This window comes from Agelaius tricolor, unplaced genomic scaffold, assembly GCF_023055355.1.
Source record: "Agelaius tricolor isolate 1412-34295 unplaced genomic scaffold, bAgeTri1.0.p SCAF_9, whole genome shotgun sequence".
Taxonomy (NCBI): Eukaryota; Metazoa; Chordata; class Aves; order Passeriformes; family Icteridae; genus Agelaius; species Agelaius tricolor.
The window spans coordinates 24,362,846-24,382,729 of record NW_027269269.1 but is presented as its reverse complement, the minus strand read 5'-3'; the positions used below and the strand labels follow the sequence as shown (position 1 = coordinate 24,382,729).

Below are 19,884 nucleotides of genomic sequence, written 5' to 3'. Positions count from 1 at the left end.
TTAATAGTTCAGTGAGACACCTGGCTGTGGAGGTTGGAAGAGCTTCAGACCCCTAAACACCTCCTGGTGCAATGAACTGGCTCTGCTGTCTCAGCCCCAGGTCTCAGCTCCTGGGAAGTACAGGAGGGGTTGAACTCAAGGGTTTCCAAGGGGTCCTGGAGCTTGGAACAGGTGGGGTAGGTGCAAGGGAAGGGGATCTCTCAGCAGGACATGGTGTCTCACAACAGCGTCCAGGAAGGGAAGGCATACTGGGAGTTGGCTAAACAGAGTGCTTTGATATGGCTTTCAACAGCACTCCTGAGTTTATGTTGGACTGGGAAGGGGATGGGTTTAGGTTACAGTCCTTTCCAGTACTGACAGATAATCCACTGGGGCAAGGACATCCATTCCCTTTCCATGTGTGCATTCATGGACTGCTGGGTCAGGAGGTGCTGAGAGAAAAGAGAGCACTGAGCACAACATGTCTGCAGAAGCGGGGATGCTGTAGTGGGGAGATGGCATATGCATAAATCATTAGCTGTGAAGTGGGTTACCCGAGTTGCTTTGAAAAGCTGTAACAAGTTTTGCAGCCCTGCTTGAGCTGGGGTGCTAGTTTATGCTGACTTGGTGCTAGGAAAGTGGGGAGTACCTTAAACGGGAAGAAAGCTGTTTTCCTGTTTGTCCCCATCTCCCTGTCCCTCTCCATAATGAACTTGTAAAACGTTGTGGGGTGTTTGGGTTTTTTCCCCCGCACCCACTGCTCACATCCTAGTCTGTGTTCAGGTTGGGGCGTGCTGCAAAGCTGCCAGCCTGCTCCAAAGCCCTGAGCTGATCCTCCCTTCCTCCAGAACCTGGGGACCGGAATGAAGACACTGGACAGGACCTGGAGCTTGCTCTCTTTCCAGCTCAGTTAATGAGAGCAGCCTGGGGCCCCCAGGAGCCCTCCATGGTGCCACTGCTGCTTGGTGGCCTCCCAAAGTCCAAGGGTGCTGCCTCTAGGAGAAGGAGAACCAGTGCTTGCTGCAGAGACCTCAGCCAGGGCAGAGGGAACAATCATTCTTTGGGCTCTGTGTGGGCAGCACTAAATACAGCTTAAGCAGGAAAGAGGAAGAAAATGTTTACCTTGTGGATGTGCATTTGAGGTAGGTCAATGCATCCACCTTGCTTATATATCAAAACACAGAGCAAGAAGCAAAGCCTCCAGAGAGACAGTAACACAAGGCAGTGTCAAGTCAGTGGAAGAGACTTTAGAGATTAGGGTGTGGGTTTTCCCTCCAGCATCCTTAGGAACATGAAGGCACAAAGATTTAAAAAAAACTGAGACACCACAAATTGCTCTAGGCATGAAGCTACTCTGTAAATTGAAACATTTAAAGTCTCTTCCAAAGGCAAGAATCAGGTTTACAAATGCTTAAACATCTAGTCTTGCTTGTCTTTTTTTCCTTTCTTTTTTTTTCCTTATTATTTAAAAAGGTAGCACAAATGAAAAGTGGATGCATGGAGAGAAGGGAGATGTGTTTGACAAAATGCATTTGATTGAGCCTCTTTGAAAGTTTTAAGAGACATTCAGAATGGTATGGCCCTTTGGACCTCTCTTCAGCACAAGTCAGATGCTGTGGACATGCTTTAGAAGAGGGAACAAGAAGGAGCTGATTATATCTGGGCCACAGATGTGAAACAGATCTGCAAACGTTTTAGCTTCTATTTTGTAAAAGCTCATTCTTGAGTACTCATAATAAAGATCCTACAGTTGATTATAATTTTGCTTTGTAAGTGGTTGTGAGAAACTGGTTTAGTAATTCAGTAACTAGACTGTGGGAAGCTGGGCAAATTCCTTCAGCAACTTCATCTTGTGGGGACTAAAATGTTCCTCAAACATTTAGCTACTTTTGTTGTTCAATAATTTCTCTCTTTGTCACTGGCAAGAGCAGTGAATTTGGACATTCTTCGAATGTTGAATTTGAACATTCTTTGAATGTTGAATTGAATTTTAAAGCAAAAATCAAAATCCAACACCAGGCAGATTTCAGGGCTGCTCTCTGGTCAAACATCACTTTATTTTCCAGCCGTGCTACTGAGGGAGGGACCTGATTCAAACTGGGCTTTCTCCAAATCCAAAAGCACATGAGGCTGCCCATGGCTGTTTAAGTGATTTCCCACCCACGACCAAGGGAGGGCTCAGTCAGGACAGCCTCTGGGAGTCTCTGGCAGGGAGGTGGCTCTCTGGCTGCTGTGGGATACCCCCTCCAGCAAACTCAGCTCGTTTAACCCTGGAGGCTTATTTCTTGTATGTGAAGCCATGACACTTGCCTTCTGCCCAGATGGTGTGGTGGTGTGATTGCTGGTGGCACTGGGTGTTACTGGTCTCTTCCCACAGTGACAGCAATCAGAGCTCTGTTGCAAGGGTTGAGGTTCCTCTTCTAGATTTGGGATAGTGGGAAAAGAGGTCCACCAAAAGATTCTGCTACTTCTGCCCAGGCTGGTGAAATGGCTTTTCCCTGAGCATATCCCACCTGTCCCCCTCAGAATAAAAGCCTTGTCCAGACATCTTTCTCCTCAGAAAGGAGATGTTGTCCCTCCTCGTGTTCACAGCTGGGAATCCAGCACAGGTATGTGGCAGTGGTGTGAGGGAGGCTGCTGCTCCCTGAGCTGGGGAAGGGGCAGCAGGGCAGGGAAGGGCTCTGTCCTTCAGTGACCCTCAGTACCATATGCTGTGGGGGTGGGGTGAGAAGAAGGAAGGAAGGAAGATGGTCTACATAGAAATGGAGAGAGAAAATAAATTCGGGGAGCCAGAGAGGGTCAGAAGAGTAGTATGTCAAGAGGCATGAAAAGAAGGTGGAAAAGCTCTTTTCTTGTTTTCCATAGCATTAGGGACAATGCCCTTTGAGTGCTTTGCTGATCCCCTTTATCACAGGGACTTGGCAAGAGAAAGCAGGTAGCGAGGCACCGGAAGGATCTTTGCTTCCATCCCAAAGGCAGTTTGTAATCTGATTCCTGAAATGGGTCTTCAAGCTGCAAGGAAGCTCTGTAGCTTTTTTTTTTTTTCCCCTTTAAACAGCTTAGCACCTTTTAAACCTGGCAGAGTGTTCTGGGAGCTGGGCCAAGACTCTGCCCTGGGCCCTGCCCCATGGTCCCCATTGTCATTAGATGTCATTTTCTGCCAAAGAGGTGTGGGAGTCATCCCATGGCTGTTCCCCAAGAGTACTGACCAGCCAAGGGCTGCTTTGCTGAGGTCAGTGGTACAAGGGAGTGGGGAGAAGGCTGGGGATGCTGCAGTGCAGTGGGCTGACCCAGAGCCTTGGGTCCCAGGTAGGACACAGTCCTGCTGGCACAGCCTCGTTACCGAGGTCAGGTATCCGTCCTGCTGTGCTCTGCTCTTTCCACCTCCTAGCAGCTGCTCTTGCACTGCATGGCATGGGTGTACCTGGGGTGTGAAAGCAGCCAGGAGGCAGTGAGCTTTGCCTCAGAGCCCTGGGGTGCTTCTTGCCTGTTTTCCATCCTCCTCTTCAGCCCCCCAAGTCCAGGCATCGGTGTGCAACTGGCTGCATGTGGGACTTCCTCAAAGTGAAAGCTTGGCTGCAGTGGAGAAGAATCCAGATGCAATCTTGGCCTCTTTTCACAAGATATAAGTCAGTGGCAGCTGGGAAGTGATATGTTCCTGTCTAATTAATTCTTTTCCAGGGAATAAAAAGCAATGTTTTCAGTTTGGTGTCTGTGATGGATTGATCATTCCTTTAGGCAGATGTGCAGACAGACACAGAGAAGCAGCCGGAGTCCTGGGCTCTGTGTTCACATTGGTGTCTGGCTGAGCAGCTTCATTCTGGGCCGGGAAGCAGCTGAGATCTCTGGTTTCACTATGGGGCTGTTCCTTTCCCAGGGGAGACAGGAGACTCATCACTCCTCAGAAACATCACAAAAACTGCTGACCCTGAAAACATGGAGGAATCTGCGATTTCCAGAGTGCCTCCCTTGTCCTTTCCTCCTGCAGCTGCTTCCCAAATGGTTGACATAAACTTGGAGCATTTTTGGGTTCACAGAGCCTCTACATCAGCGACGGCTGCAAAGACAGAAACTTTCTCCTTCATGCTGTGTATGAGACCTGCAGTGTGCAGCTCCTGATGGGTTTCCCTCTCCCTTGATTGTTGCCCATGAGCAGCACAGGGTGTGCTGTGGTACAGCACCCCAAACAAGCCCTTCAGCTGTGCCCTCCAGCCCTGTGTCTGGGGACTGGGAGAAGGTGCTGCACAACTTGGTGTTCTTGCCACATATAATGTGTTAGGAGAGTCCTCACTGTCACTGGGGACAGATAAGACCACATGTTGGAATACTTTAGGTAATACCTTGACGGTGGTGGGTTAATGGTCACCTTAGGGGGCTTTTCCAACCAAAATGATTGAATGATTCTGTGAAGAAACTGATCAGCTTGAAGCACTTGTGGTTGGATGAGGGCGAAATACAATTCCTGTCTTTATCTGTATAAAGACCTGTTTAATATGTCTAGTTAACATGCTGGAGCAAAAGAACTATTTGTGAAGAGAGACGTGCTTGTTAAGCACTCAGTGCTGCCCACATACACAAATTTGTATTTTTTTAATAAAGGGTTTTTTGCAGGTTCCTCATCCAAATGTGCTGACTCTTTCTTCTCAGTGTATAGTGGGCAGGGTTAGGCTGGCTTTGCTCCTCGGGGCCACCAGTGCTTTTTAAATGCCAGGTGTTCCTACTTGTGACAGAGGAGCCCAGGAGCACCTGGGCCTGTGATCTTGTGTGTCATCCCCCCACCACTGTCTTACCTGTCCCTGCAAGCAAAACACTCAAATTCAAGCTGCCCTCTCCTTCACAAGGGGCATGGTGTCCTTCAGCTGTTCGGTCATTAGGATCTTGGGGCAGACAAGGTGTTAATGGGAAAAGCCTTCCTGCCCACCCATCCTCAGTGCTGCAAATCCTTCCTCTGTGGCAATGCTTTCCTAACTTTTTATGTGATTGTCCCGAAAGCTGATGATAAACAGCTCCTGTTTGTGGGCAAAGTCAATGCTGAGAACTGTAATGGCAGACTGAGGGAAGAGAGAAAAGGCAGCCCCATCCCTGGCACCATGAAGGAGTGGCAGCTGGAGGATTAGCTCTTTCCTGCATAACTCAAGGGAAACTTTCCATAAACAACTGGCACCACTCCCCAGTATGAGTTCAGCCTCTACACTTCTACATTATTTATTTCTTTTCCCCCTAGAGGTCTCTTGCTCTGACATGTTCAAGTGCCTGTGGAACACCTGTGCACGTGAACATGTCCCTAGTGCTGTCTGCAGGGTCTGCCTGGGCACTCTGTGCCTCTCAGAGCATCTAGAGTGGGGCACTTCAGAGCAGAGGGGCATCCAGAGGGGGAGAGGAGCACACAGAAAGCACTCAGGCACTCGGCATGTCTGGAGATTGTGCCAGTAAGGAAAGGCAGTAGAGAAACTTTTCATTATTCTTTGTGTTTGGAGTGACCATGAGGAGGCACATGGTCATTGCAGGCTGTTACCTTATGCAGGGTGAAACTGTGCATGTTTGGGTTCCTGGGAATAGCCCAAAGGTAAAGATAAGCTAGTTCTTTGCTCAGGTCAGTAGTTGTCCCTTAATCACAGGCCAGGAGGCTACCAGAGGGCTACTTCTGCCTCCTCTTGCTCCTTACCAGTGTGGGTGAATGAGACCTTGAGTCCTGCTCACTCCTCTCTGAGCTGGGGTCCTCCAGCAAAGCTTGAGGAAAAAGGAGAGTTCTGGGCACCCTGTCAACCAACAGAGAGTAGGGTGTGAATGGAAGAGAGGAGGAGACCTCCACGCTGACAGCACACTGAATTTCAAGACTTTTGAAAGTAATTCATCACCTCAGAGCAACCAGTTGATTGTTCTCCCTGAACAAACTTGGTTCATCTTCTAAGCAATCATAAGAAAGCATGGAAGAGCAAATGGTTGACCTGAGGGCTTTGCTGCCCTGTCTATTCTTTTAAAAAGCTGTGTCTGAAAAGCACATGTTGAGGGTTTGATGCTCAGCAAGGACCCAACTTGGCCTACAGCCATCTACCATGTTAGCACAGTATTCATTCTAGCGCATAGAGACAGAGAGAAATCCAGCTACGTGTTGTTCATACTGGTATTTTCCAGCAAGGGGATATGGCACATATGGGAACCTATCAATGCTTCAGCTTTTTCATACCAGTAGTTTCAAATTTCTATTTCAGCTAATGTAGAGAGAGGGAGTCAAAGAAACTGATCAACAGGCAGGAAAAAAAATCTATAAAATCTTGCTTTGCAGTTCATCTGATAAAGGAAATATATAGTGTGTAAACCTTGTTTCTCACCAAGATTCACATTTGTGTAACTCTGATTTTTCTGTCCCTCACACTGTTATTTCCCCTCACATCACATCCCTTTGTCCTAAGCCAGTAAAAGGATGGTCAGAACAATGTTTTTTGTTTGTAGCAAGAGAGGAGATGTGTACACTACCTATGCTAGCAACTCTGAACAACTGCAGAACATCTTTATAAATGTATTTATAAAGATAACACCATCTCTGAACTCTCCATTCATTGCACTATTGCCAAACATAAGAAGCTGAGACAATTGAAATCTGCCAGCATGGGAAAGCAGGGAGACCTAATGCTGCCACAGTGACCTGCACATGGATGGTGCTGCACTCACCAGGGCCATGGTACAGACCCTGGGCTTTGTGAGTGACCCCCTTGACTGCAAACTGGCATCCTGAACTCCTTCTCACCCTGCAGCCAAAAGAGGCTTCTCACATAGGATATCTGAGTCTCTAGGCAGGGAGTAACTGTGCAACTGAATACTCAAAAGCCAAACAGCTTGAATCCCTACACTGCTCAGACCCCAATGCACCTCATCCACTATCTAATATATTTGGATGGATGTGTTCCCTCCTGACATCTTGATCATGGGAAAAGATGCTACATGGGCTTTGGATGAAGAGTCAGCAAAAGATGGAAGGTCATGGGGAATAGGAGTGCTTCAGGATGGGCCCCTGTGGATGTTTCCATTGGTTTGGCTCAGTGCCATGATCTTCAGACTCAGTGGTTTGGACTCACACTGGGCTCAGAGCTGGACCAGCCTATCCAGCAGTTCAGGAACTCATGAGCTTTGTGTCTCATATCAGGGTCCCTGCACTGACTCCAGCTGTGGCCTGAGCTTTCAAGAAGAAAGAGGTTCAGACAGGGGACCCAGTGTTTGGTTTTGCATTGTGCTGCCAGACAAGAATATCCTGTTGTTATGTGGAATCACTGAAAACTTTAATAGCATCCCTAAAACCTCCCTCCCCTCCCAAAGCATTTTTCTGGCTCTTAGCATGTTAGGGAGTAGCTACAGACTCCCACAGCAGAACTTGCAGGATTGAGTGGTCTTGGCAGAGTAGCTGCAAAGGGCATTGTGTTTAATAAAAGGGCTAGACTTTACAGTTAGGGTTTTCCCTATGTCTTGAACTGAGATTTGGTCTTTGGATGTTAAGTGCTGGGCTGATGAACACAGAAAATACAAACTGGCTCCCTGCGTCCCTCTGGCAGCAAGCAGGCAGGCACTTTTCTCCTGCCCTGGGACACTGGGGCAGATTCCCTGCAGATTCCTACAGTCCTTGCTAAGGAGGCGTGATTTGCAGCGGTGCTGGGCGCCTGCAGGTGCTGCCCTCCGCAGGGGCAGTCCCGGTGGCTCAGCACCGCTGGGAATCAGGCGAGGGGCTCCCGGCAAGGGCGAGGGCAGGGGGAGCGGGGCCGGGGGGAAAAGAGGAGCAGCGGTGCTTGCTGATGCTCAAACAAAGGTCTTCCAATGGAGGGACCTGCCGCAGGGCCGGGGCTCTCGGGCCCCACAAGTCAAACTGCACAGAGTCACAGTTAGTCGTCGTCATCATCATCATCGTCATCGTCGTCATCATCGTCGTCATCGTCGTCATCATCGTCATCATCATCATCGTCGTCATCTTCATCGTCATCATCATCCTCGGTGTTTATCTTCCCAGAAAGCACGTCCTCTATCCAGTCCTCCAGCTCCTCGGCTGTGGGCAGGTCGTCATCATCTCTGATGTCCATCCAGACACTGTCGGCCTGTGGGGACAGGTGATGAGGGTCAGCTGTGCTCAGGGACACAGGGCGGGACACAGCTGTTGGGGGGTGAGGGCAGGAGCACGGCTGGGATGCAGGGCATTGGCTCCCTCTTTGTACAGCCTGTGGGCAGGCTCAGCCAGAGCGTCCCTCTGCCCATGCCCTGGGATCCCCACCTCCCCCTGGAGTGCTGCTGCGTCTGACCAGGGCAGTGGGACTGGTCAGCAGGTTTATGGGAGTGTCTGGTGCTGTGTGCCTGCTGCCTATGGCTGTGAGCAGGAGCACTGCCCACCTGATGCATTCCTCACTCCATCTGGACAGTTCTGTAGACTCCAAGTCTATGTAAAGAGATATCCAAGAGACCTCTGCCAGCACCTGCTGCATCACCCCAGTTTGCAGAACATCACAGTGGTTCCCTCCTTCCATCCAGAACCCTTCTGGGACCTCTTCCTTGGAGCCTTCACAACCCCCTGTCAGCACCCTTTCTCCCCAGCCTCTTTTACAATCACCTTTGCCTCAGGACCTTGCTCTGGACTCTCCATGTGTGATAATGGCTCCTGCTCTTGGAAGACCCTTCCCTTAGATCATCTCAGCCATGCTCCCATGCACACCCACAGATCTCAGCTGAAGACTGGTGAGAAACACCAATGCCCTGGACTGCAGGTGCCCCTGCTCTTTCCCCCCAGCTGTCTGCATTACTTCCATAAACCAAAAGGGATGGGAGAATTCAGTATGAAGACAACAACAAATTTGTGACTGTTACCCAGGGACAGCAAGATTATTTGGTCTTTGAGGTATGGAAATGAAAGTTTTCCTCTCTGTTGTGCTATAGGTTCCTTGGGTAAATGCCTGGATAAGCCCCTTTCTGTTCACTGTCTCCCGTCCATAAAACAGGATCAGCCTCCTGTTTTGCAGAGGCACTGTGAGCTTATCTCATTCAGCATTTGATGTTGCAGAAGCAAGTTCACATATCAGAAGACAACTACCAGCTTTTGCAAATGCATCTAACTTCTTTCCCTGTCTGTGGTATTTAATTCTCTTTGTTTACGGCTTGCTAAAAAGCCAGACCAATTTCTGCTCAAGGAAAGCTGTGTCTCCCATACAATATTTTCCTCCTAAATCACCAAAACTGCAATAAAAAGAACCCTGGAGAGGCATGTAGTCCTTGCTTCACTCAGATGTTAATGTTCCCAACCTCAGGATTGTTCGTGCAGAAAAAAGTGACACCTTTAAATAATGGGAAGAGGAGTGGCTCCATTTCACCTCAAGAAGGTGCTGTGCAAATAAAGCAGTGATATTTTTCAGGGCATCCTGGCCCTAGTCCTGAGCCACAGTCACCACAATGTGATGAGCCAGTTGGGGCTGCTGGGAGCTCTGGTGTTTGCATTGGCAGGTTTTTACAGAAGTGATGGGGTCACGAGGGTTATGTCCACTGAAGCCAACAGCAGTGTTTATTTTCACTCTGTTGTGCAAGTCCCACTCTGTACCTGTGTAACTTGGCTGGATGCAGTGATGTAACACTGAAATAATAAAATGAGCTCAATGTTTGTTTTAGATATCACCTGCCAACCTAGAACTTTCTTAAATCTCTCTCGAGAAATAAAGAAAGGACTTAAGAGGAATGAAATAAAACCTGCAAATACTGTAATCAACAGCCTGAAACATTTACTATATCAAAGCCAGATAATGCAGGAGTTTTTACAGGTCTCTGAGTGACTGCTGAATAATAAGGCATATGTTCTTACCTAATTCTGCTTTCTATATGATTCTCAGGCCACTGATAATCCCACTTCCATGAACTTCCATTGAGTGCTGTTTAATGTAGCTTTGACGTGACTTAAACATGACCAGTCACAGTAAATATAAAGAAGGGAGATACTGTGTTAAGGGCATAAGACTGGAAGACTTGGGCTCTCTTTCTGGCTTGTCCATTTATTTCTCTCATGGTCTTAGATGACAGGTGCTATTTTGGCCCTTTTTCCTTTTGTCTCTCCCTTAACAATTCTGCTAAGAAGAATTAACTCACTGGGTCTCCACTCTCTAGGGGTCTGTCCCATGGTCTGGTGGAGTACTGCTCTAGTACAGGCAAAAAGCTCCCGTGCAGCCAGGGCTGAAACTACTTCCTGACTCCCAATTCAGCCTCTCAACCACCTCAGTGGGATGAGCAAGATCCAAGGACTTTGCTTTCTTCATGACACCATTGCTTTGCCTTCCCCACCAGGTCTCCTGTGTTACAGCCTTGCAGCATCTGTAACAGGAGGCACAACCATCCTGTACACCCTTACTGTCCCTCTTTTTCTGGGCCAGTACAGGAGAGATGATGTGGAGGCTGGAAGCAAGGTCAGTGTCGAGCCAAACCAGCACCCAGCCCCACACATTTGTCCCAATTTTAAGTCCCTCTCTGCTCTCTTCTGATGAAATATCGAGTTCACTTATGACTCAAATTTCTAACATGAAGTCAAGCACCAATTTACAAACACTTCTGCAATGGAGAGATTTCTGCTTCCAGAGACACTTATATACCCACACAGGTTCATTTTAAAGAGCTTAAAACAAACACCCAGCACTTAAATGTTAAAAATAAACTAAGGTAACAGTTTAGGCAGGAGCATGCTGCATCTCTGATCATCTGGACTGTTATTGTCAGAAAGAGGAAAGAATGGTTTCTCTCTGTGTCAAGGCTGCTCCATTGCACTCAGCAGCCCTCTGAGATCTCTGCTGCTGAGGGTCTGACGGGTCCCTCTCCCACCTGCCTTAAAAGCTCACAGTGTATGGGCAACCTGAGATCAGTCCCATGATTTCTGGTTTGAAGGCTACCACAGTGAAAGCACAGGCTGCTAGAAACCTGTCCCAATAGCACAGCTGTGGGTGCTGTGGGTACTGTTGCTCCCTCAGCTGTGCCAAAGAAGCACCTCTGCCTCTGCAGGTCTCCCTCTGCAGCTGCTCCTGTGGGATGGTGTGGAAACCTTCACTGTCACCAGGTGGGGGGCAGCCAGGTCTCTTCCCACCCAAATCCCACCAACACTTCCTGCACAGCAGTGGCTGAAGGGGAGGGAGGCCTGGATGAACCCCAGTGCACCCTCCTTACAGCAGCAGGATTCCTTGATTACCAGTTTATGCTGTACTTCTGTTAAAGCTGTGTATTTATTTAGCTTTTTTCAAGCTGTGCAGTTTCTCTCTGACATCTGCTGGGGACAATCTTTCCCTCCTACACTCAAGCTGTGCCCTTTTGCTTCTGTAGAAAATAACAACCTCCTTTTACTCCTCCTCCCCTAAGCATGGCTTTCTTTTCCCCCTACACACACTTTTCCTCCACAAAGCCACCCAAGCTGTCGGAGCAGGGAATGGACAAAGGCAAGTGCTGTCAGTCGGGGTGGAAATGCAAGACCTTGAAACCAAACTGGGCAAAGCCCTGAATCCCAGGCCACAGAGGCTGGTGCTGTCCCCAGCAGATGTGGTTTGTGTGTGATTTGGCAGCAGAAACACACTCAGACTAAAGCCCTCAAACCTGACATCAGACGTGTTACAAACCCTGTGACATGTGGGAAGGGTGAGGCCTTCATATTTTTTCCCTGTTCTACCTGCAGTGTCCCTCTGGACCCAACCTTTCCAGCACCCTAATTTTGGGATCACTGGATTTTCTGGGCACGTGCTACTCACATCTGTGACGTTCACCACCCCGATCTGTGGTCTGAACAGGTCGATCTTGAAGGTCTTCTCCCAGTAAGTGATGAGCTGCAGGAGTGAGACACAAGGCTCAGACAGGGGTCTTTGCAAGGCCCTGTTGCATCATTCAGTCAGCTGGGCTGGGGATGAGGAATGTGCATCCATGCGTGCACGGGGTGGGGGGGAGAGAGGAGAGGCTGAATGCAAGTTTGGGTTTGGGCTGCCACACGTGGCAAAGGAAAGCGCTGACTGCTCAGGGGGTGTTCCTGAGATGCCCTCTTGGGAGGCAGACCCAAACAAGCAGCTTTCAAGGGCCACTTTCCCATCCTTCCCTGTCCCACATTCCCTGGGGCAATTCCTGCACTCCTGTGTGCACATGCACACCCCCACACACCCCCTCATGCCCATCCCATCCATGAATTGAACCAAGAAAGGCAAAGAGCCTCTGCCACTCACCAAAGGAAAGTCGTCAGGGTCAATCCAGACAATGCTCAGGTCGGGATTATCCGTGTTGTCCCTGGCAACCTGCTTCAGGATTTCCAGGAACTCAAAACCATCTGAAATGATATATGAACCACTGCAACTCTCCTGCAAATGCACAGGCACTTTTTGCTTGTGGGGTTTCCAGCTTCCCTGGCTCCCCTATGCACACAGGAGTTGTTTATAGTTCTCATTAAAATGCTGTCTCCCAGCGCTTTCTTTTGATAATAAGGCTTTTAATTTCAAGCATCCTCCTCGGGTATTGAAATTAGTTACACATGAATTAAGCCCCATAATCCTTCCGTGGAGTGAAACAATGTCACTATTTTCTTGTGGTGAGGAGGAACTGAGCCCCCAAGAGGCCAAAGCTTTCCGATTTGCTGATGGCTCTGAGAAGCACCGATGCCACGGCTTTTCAGGAGTCGGTGGCTTTGTGTTTCCCACATGCCTATCCCACAGCCAGCCCTCAGCACTCTCCCAGAGCTGCACAGCAAGATGGATGCAGAGTTAGGGAGCAAATCCTGGTACTGGGGTGGAAGGAATGATTTTTTTCCCCAGGCAATCATCCATTTCTATCCAAAATTTGATCCTGGCTAGCACACCTGCTAGCATAAACACCCAGTAGGTGTCTACAATGCAAACAAAGTATATGAAAATACACTTTCTTGAAGGATGGAGAGTCACACAAGGAAGAAAATAGGCTCCTACCTGGGTCATCTTCTTCAGCAAAGGCTACGATGTGAATACCCTCCATGTCATCCTCCTGGAAACAACACAACTATTACTGATGGGCCAGGGAGGGAGGACAGAGTCTGGGTGATTGCTGGAGATGGAAGCAGTGGGATGCCTTCAAAAAGGGCAATTACAAAGGGAGGCTTGACTAGAGCCCCACTGAGAAACCAGAAATGGGAGCTGAGGTGAGGCTGCCTCATGGAGGTATTTAGTGCTGAAGGGGGTAGTTTGGGCAGTGTTGCTGAAACTCTTCAGATAAAAATTAGGTGGGCACCATGATGGCAATGGCAAGGGAGCTTCTGATAATGTGAGGCAAAAGCTTCTCTGAAGAAAAGGTCAAGGGCTCTTTAGGATGAGAATAGAGGGTCCCCCTTCATGCCTGAGACCACCAATCCTCATTAATTTTCAGCTCCCAGGGGATGGTTTGCAAGGAAACAAATATCTGCCACCATGCTCAGCTCCTTTGTGGCCAGCAAAGGAGGTTTTCTCACAATATGAGAGGCAAGGTGGCTCATTTGGGCCCCTGTTTGGAGGTGAAGGGTCTCTGCTTTAGGTGAGGGTCTCTGAGAGCAGTGAGGGAAATTGAGTGGGGGGCTCATTTCAGGGCTCCAGTGAGTGGAGGACAGAAATTACAGCCTGGTGGATTACTTTTCTCCATGAAACACATGAGTAATGATATTGGCAAAGGCCAATGGATCTGCTGGCCAGTTCATCATCTGCCTGCTATGAATGTCATCTCTGAATTATCCCATGGATCGGTTTCGCCTTCCTCACCCGCTGTCGGTCCCAGTTTCCATTTCAATTGGTTTTAATGCAAGCAAAAATTCCCATCTAAATGCTAATTTCTTTTCCCTTCTGAGCCCAGAGGTGAAAAAGCCACCATCAAATACTGAAAGGGAAAAAAACCCCTGAAAGATTAAGTGGAAAACATTATCTCTAAAAACAATAGCGGATGCTCAGCCTTTGTGGACGTCTTCAGGGAATACGTTTTCACCGGGACATTCCAGGCAGATTTACTTGGGATTCAGACCACTTACAGCTGGCAAAATTCACACTGTTGCTTTTTCTTCATATTCAGCAGCAGCATTGTCAGACAGCAAAATAAAAAATATATCTCTATATGCCATATATAATTACATGTATGTACCAATATAATGCAGCTCTATTCTGGCCTGCAAGGCAGCAAATGAAACTGGACTAACTCCAGTGAAGGCAGTGAGGATGTTGTGACCTGGCAGTGAGATCAGAATCCAGCCCCCTGCCTTCTGTAGCTATGAGCCCACTGCTCATAACAGAGGCAAGCTCTGTATTCCCAAGCTGCTGGTTGAGCAAGCATCCCACCATTGGGAATTCACACTTTTCATGAGGCTGTTTTAGAATATGGCCAGTATGAAAGTGAAACCACTGCATGTGTAATTTGGGTCTCACTGAAGCGCCATTAGAAACCTTGGAGGGGCTTTGGTGGATCTTGGAAGCTGTGTTCTATACAGAATCTGTATTTCAAAACAAAATGAAAAGCTATTGTTCCTAAGTGACTCATAACTCCTGGTTCAGTTTTATTACCTCTTGCCTTGCTGTATTAAATACTCCCAAGGTTTTTGCCACTTTGGAGTCCTGTGGTGTTTCATGTTACACAGCCAAGAAGGGGACATCTAAATGCTGTTATAAATGTGTCAAGTCTTTTGGAAGAATGACTGCATCTTCCTTAGTGTCTGTAAAGCACCTGTTTAGCCTTGTTTTTCAGCATTCATCTGGCACTTGAGAGCCCCTGACTAGCTTTTAACACCATATTCACTCACAGTGAAGGGAGAATTTTGTTATACACAATTTTTCTTTCATTTTCACCCTTCTCTTCCCCACCCCTGCAGACCCCAAGAGTTCTCCGTGTACGATAGGGGCCAAAATGCAGGTTAGTTCTTCACAATTGCTGATTTCCATCTTGCTTGCACTGTGAGAAATGCAGTCAATACACGATCTGCTTTGAAATCTGTATAATTAACTATACTGCCTGCCTTCACTTCCATTTTGAATTGTTCAAGTGCTCTTATACTTTGACAAGGACACGTAGTGACAGGATGGGGGAGAGTGGATTTAAACTGAAAGAGGGTAGATTTAGACTGGATGTTAGGGAGCAATTCCTTACTGTGAGGGTAGTGAGGCACTAGAACAGGTTGTCCAGAGAAGTGTTGGATGCTCCAGTCCCTGGAAGTATGCAGGGTCAGGTTGCATGGGGCTTTGAGCAACCTGGTCTAGTGGATGGTGTCCCTGCCACAGCAGGGGATTGGAACCAGATGAACCCGTTGAAGGGTTAAGGTTTAAGGTCCTGTTGAACCCAAACCAGTCTATGATTCTGTGAGTTTCCATGAGACATCTGCACCATGAGCAGGCCACAGAAATCACCCCACCAGCAGCTCTGGTGTCCTCAGCACTTCGCTGAGATGGAGCATCCTTGGGCAGGATCACTCACAGGCCCCACAGCTGCCTGGCACACTGCTTAGCTTTCCCTCCTCCTTCCCTCTGAGAAGCAAGCAGGAGCCAGCCCAGCTCTCCATCGCTGCTGTGCAAAGCCTTTGAGCACCCTGTTTGAAGTGAGGCACTAGGCAGCATAGACAAGGCTTTCCCTTTTTCCCAGAAGAGAGAGAGTAGCCTTGCAAGGAAGGAAAGGTAATGTTTTGCCCAGGCAGAGGCTGCAGCTCTTGAGCAGCAGTTTCTTGTTGGAAGCTGGCAGGGGACACGATGGTTCCCACCACACGTGCTTACCCACGTCTCAAACATGTCCTCTGGGCGCAGCTTCCTCAAGGTGGCCCTGCAGGGGAGACAGAAATGCTCTTTGAGGACATATCCTGCACTGCCACATGTGACACTGTCAGCATCACGGGAAAGGTCACCATGGGCACGTTTGGCTGGAGGCAGCCACCACATTTTGAATGCAAGAATGGGGGCACTGTTGGTCAATTTATGCCTTTATTTTTGGTGATAAAAACCTGCCCATGGCCCCACTGGAGTCACTGCAGCCACTATTTCTGCTTGGGAAGATGAGACACCTCTCTGTGCTGGGATGTGCTGCTGAATTAGTCTCACATATGGCAGACTGGTCTGTCTGTGCTGAGAGCATGAGACAACAATCACTTTTGTTTTGGAGTCCCTGGGACATTCCTAATGGGCTTTGTCCCCCCTTTCTCCTGGTTTCACCCCCGCAAAATTTCAGAACAGAAATCTTTCCCACCTCTGCGGAAGCAAAGAAGACAGAATTAACTCTGGGAAGAAAATTAGGATCCTAACAACTACTGACAAGAAAATTTAAACCCTAAGACTGGTCAAAAAAATTATTTTTGAGAAGTACTTTGTAAAGGAAAAAAGATTCATTTTCAGACACATCTGTAGCAGGAAGCCTGGCAGGTTGAGAGTTGACTGGTGTTAGAGGGGCACCCAAGGAACACAAAGCCATAGAAGATGAACACAAAGCCATAGAAGACAAAAACAAATTATCCTTTGTGCATCTGCTTGCTGTGGTATCAGCTGTTTGGGGAGGATCCCCAGCAGAGCAGGTCTCCCTGGCTGACCTGCCCCAGGACCTGCTGCAAAGAGAGGTGTCAGTCTGTGAGGTTTTAGAACAGATTGGTAGGAGTGGGAGCATGTTGGCAGACCCAGGTGGAATAAGTGAGATGTGTAACCTGTCACTTCAGTTTGCCTAACAAACAGAGCAATGGAAACAAGGGAACATTTTTTAGAGGTTCCTAATGGACCTGAGGAGCCACAGAACTGAGCTCCAGTTAGATAAGAGGAGAATCTCCTGTGGATTAATAACATTGAAGGGTGGAAATAAATGGTCAGTTTTCATGACAGAGGGAATCCACCAATTAAGATCCATAGCATATTCTTTGGCATGATCATATGCATAACATATCCTCACATAATCTCAAAAAGATGGGAAATAGGAATATGGCAGCATCTGCTTATCATATCCAATTCTTTGGCAACCAACAAAGGCCTGACTATGAGTTGATACAGAAGATCTCCTGAGACTTGAGTGTCTGCATGATAGACAAACATATAGCGAGTAACACACTTGCAGAAAACCAACCCTGAGTGTACAGGTGCAGCAATTGGTTCTAAATTAGTTGTAATTAATTTTTGCCTCTCAGGAAAGGAGCCCAGGTGTCACAAATTGAGAAAGAATCAGCTCCAAAGGAAGAAGGCCAAAAGAAGGTTGCAAATAGTTGGGAAAAGGCCAAGGAGTAAAACAGACCATTATGGCAGTGGACAGCTACAGTGTGAGCCTCCACAGTGAAGTTATGTGCAGTTCTGGTCATGCCATCCCAGAAATGATATGGACAATTGAAAAAGGCACTTGGAAGTGTGGGAGTGGTGAGTAAAGATATGGAAGGACCTCTATTTGGTGAAGATTAAATAGATAAGAATTCTTTATCTTGTGAAAGAGGTGACTGAAGAGGGTTTTGGCAGGTATTCTAAAAAATGGGAATGGTAAAGAAAACATGAATAGCTTAGAACATGGCCACAGCTCTAATGACTTTAAGATTGCAGATTTGATCCCTGCACAGGTCATTCACTTAAGAGTTGGACTTGATGGACTTGTGGGTCCCTTCCAACTCAGAATATTCTGTGATTCTCTCCCTACCTTAAGTATTAATCATTGTTCCTCTTAAAAAAGAGTTAGTAGGTGCCCAGAGAAATTATTAGGTAGCAGGTATAAATGAAACAAATAAGAATGGTCTTTTGATACAATACATATTTAAACTGCTGAACTCATTACAATTTGGTACATTCAGTATCAAAATGGATATAAGGTAAAAACAGCTATAGAAATTGAAGAAATAGCCACCAAACACAAGATCAGGGATACAGTTTTTGAACTAGCAGGTCCTTTCATTGTTGATGGTCCAAAACTAGAGATTAAATTAGGTGAATGTGTATTATGTATTTAGGTGTACTTGTACTTGGCTTTTAATACACTTTCCCTAGCTGTTCTCTGGGGGAAGCTCTTGGGCAAAGGAAACTCAGTGGGAAGGATCTGGGCACACCCACGTGTGCTGATTGTTGACTCTGGATACTTCCCTGTGTTGCAGGAGCGAGGCAACTGGGGTTTGGGTTAGCAAGAAAGAGCAGAATTCAGCCCCCATGTGGCTACACCTCACTTGCAGACAAGTGGGGGTCCAACCCCAGCATTTTGCATGTGAAAGAGGCACCAACCCAGAGGACTGCACCATGTAATTTGTATTTGTGCCACTGAGAGTGAAATCTGGGCTGAGACCTTGGAGTGGCAGTGACCACCATACTCAGATGGAGACCCACCTGTGCAGCCTTGGATGGGTCACCCCATGGTGCTGAGCACCAGCTTCCCGACCTTCTGTGGAGAGCACGGACCTTGCCACCACAGCCTGCAGCTGCCCAGCTGAGCTGTCTGTAGGGAACCAGCACATGGCTCCTGCTGAGGTTGCTTCATTTTAATCTACAGATCCTCTCCATGACTAATTCCAGCCTGTGGCTTTAGGTCCTTTACTGGTGGCAAGGCAGGATGAAGCACTTCTGCTCTGAGAAGCTCAGCATGAGCTACTGGGAACATATCACTGTCACTCCAGGCTTTTTCCCCTGCCATGGCAGCACCTTGGCAGGTTTGGGATGTCAGACATATTGTTTTATGGACTCCTTTTATTTATTTTCTGAGCTTTGGCACTTGCAAAATACATGCCCACCCCCTTTCTTCTACCAAGCACTGCAAAACATCCTGACATATCTAAGACTTGGAGAAATTGCTCTGCAATTTTGTGCTGGTGAAGAGTTTGCCTTATTAGGATAGAATTTAGATGGCTGTATTTAATCAGTCTTCTGATGCCGCTGCTTGACAGAAAGAGCTTGGTGAAAAGAAAATGGGAAGGACTAAGGCTAAGAAGCCTAGAAGGTCAGCAAAGTGAATTGTGGGTACATGGAAGATAGAGAAGCCCTTCATATTTCAGAAAAAGCAGAGAATTGTTTCTGGTGAGTCTCAGATTCTGGAGATGATCTCTTGTCTGTGTGAACACAGACCTCCAGCTGAACCTGATTTGAGATTCCCCTCTCCATATAGATGGCCCTGCTTTCCTCAAACTCATCTGGTCCCTTGATTGTCTGCTGAGAAGTGCAGTTGTAGGAGCAGCAGGTAGCCTGTGTCACTCTCCTGAGGCATGGTTCTAAGGGTATAAAAATACAGCATCTCTGGATAGTTGGGCCCTTATACTTAACCCTGTGCTTTTACACAGGATCAGCCTCTCCAGTGACTTCCAGACTGTTTTTGTAGCTGAGTCCCTAAGCAACTGTGCAACAAACCTGATTGCAAAAAGCACAAGCATCCACAGCTCCTGCTGAGTTGATCAAACACTGTAGGTGCTCAGCATCATTCCCACATGAGGCTCAACACAGCGATAAGAGCTGTGGCTTCTTCTCTGTGCCTACAATCAGCAGGAGCCTCATAGTCCATTGTCTGAGCTTGGTCTGAGCTCAGAGACTGCCTCTGGACATATCTGACACCAGGAGAGGGATACACCCATTAGTAAATCTGCTTTTGGGAAGGAGGGGATTGGACAGGCTTTGGATTTGACTTGAAAGGCCTTGGAGAGGGTCATCTTCTGTACAGACCTAAATTAAAAGCATGGGCAATTAGGGCAAGGATTTCACACTCCAATGCCTTCCAGCCTCACTGCTTTTTGAGTGAGGACTAACCAGGGAGGAGGAAGAGCAGGAGGAGGGAAGCTGTATTATCCCAGGCCCCTTGTGGTGAACTATGACTGCTGCACAGATACTTGCACCTCTGGGAGTAGGAAAAAAACAGCAATATCACAATTTCAAACCTGGGTCAGAAAATCATCAAAAGCAGTCATCATCCTAATGTTTTTTTGAGAGCGATGCCCTAGAGAGGCAAGGTCACAATGACAGATACTTTAACCCACTTATT

The 19,884-nt window shown here is 47.7% G+C and overlaps 1 protein-coding gene across 1 annotated transcript in view; it reads right to left on the bottom strand.

Annotated features, from left to right (window-relative positions):
* Positions 1–7,375: 7,375 nt before the first annotated feature.
* Positions 7,376–19,884, bottom strand: part of CASQ2 (calsequestrin 2) — a 33,493-nt gene continuing 20,984 nt past the window's right edge. Inside the window, exons 7-11 of the mRNA XM_071433292.1 lie at positions 15,696–15,741; positions 12,912–12,966; positions 12,180–12,280; positions 11,718–11,792; positions 7,376–8,060 (exon numbers count right to left, since the gene is read on the bottom strand). Coding sequence (XP_071289393.1) covers positions 7,851–8,060; positions 11,718–11,792; positions 12,180–12,280; positions 12,912–12,966; positions 15,696–15,741 — 487 coding nt within the window. The 3' untranslated portion in view covers positions 7,376–7,850. The remainder of the gene's footprint in view (positions 8,061–11,717; positions 11,793–12,179; positions 12,281–12,911; positions 12,967–15,695; positions 15,742–19,884) is intronic.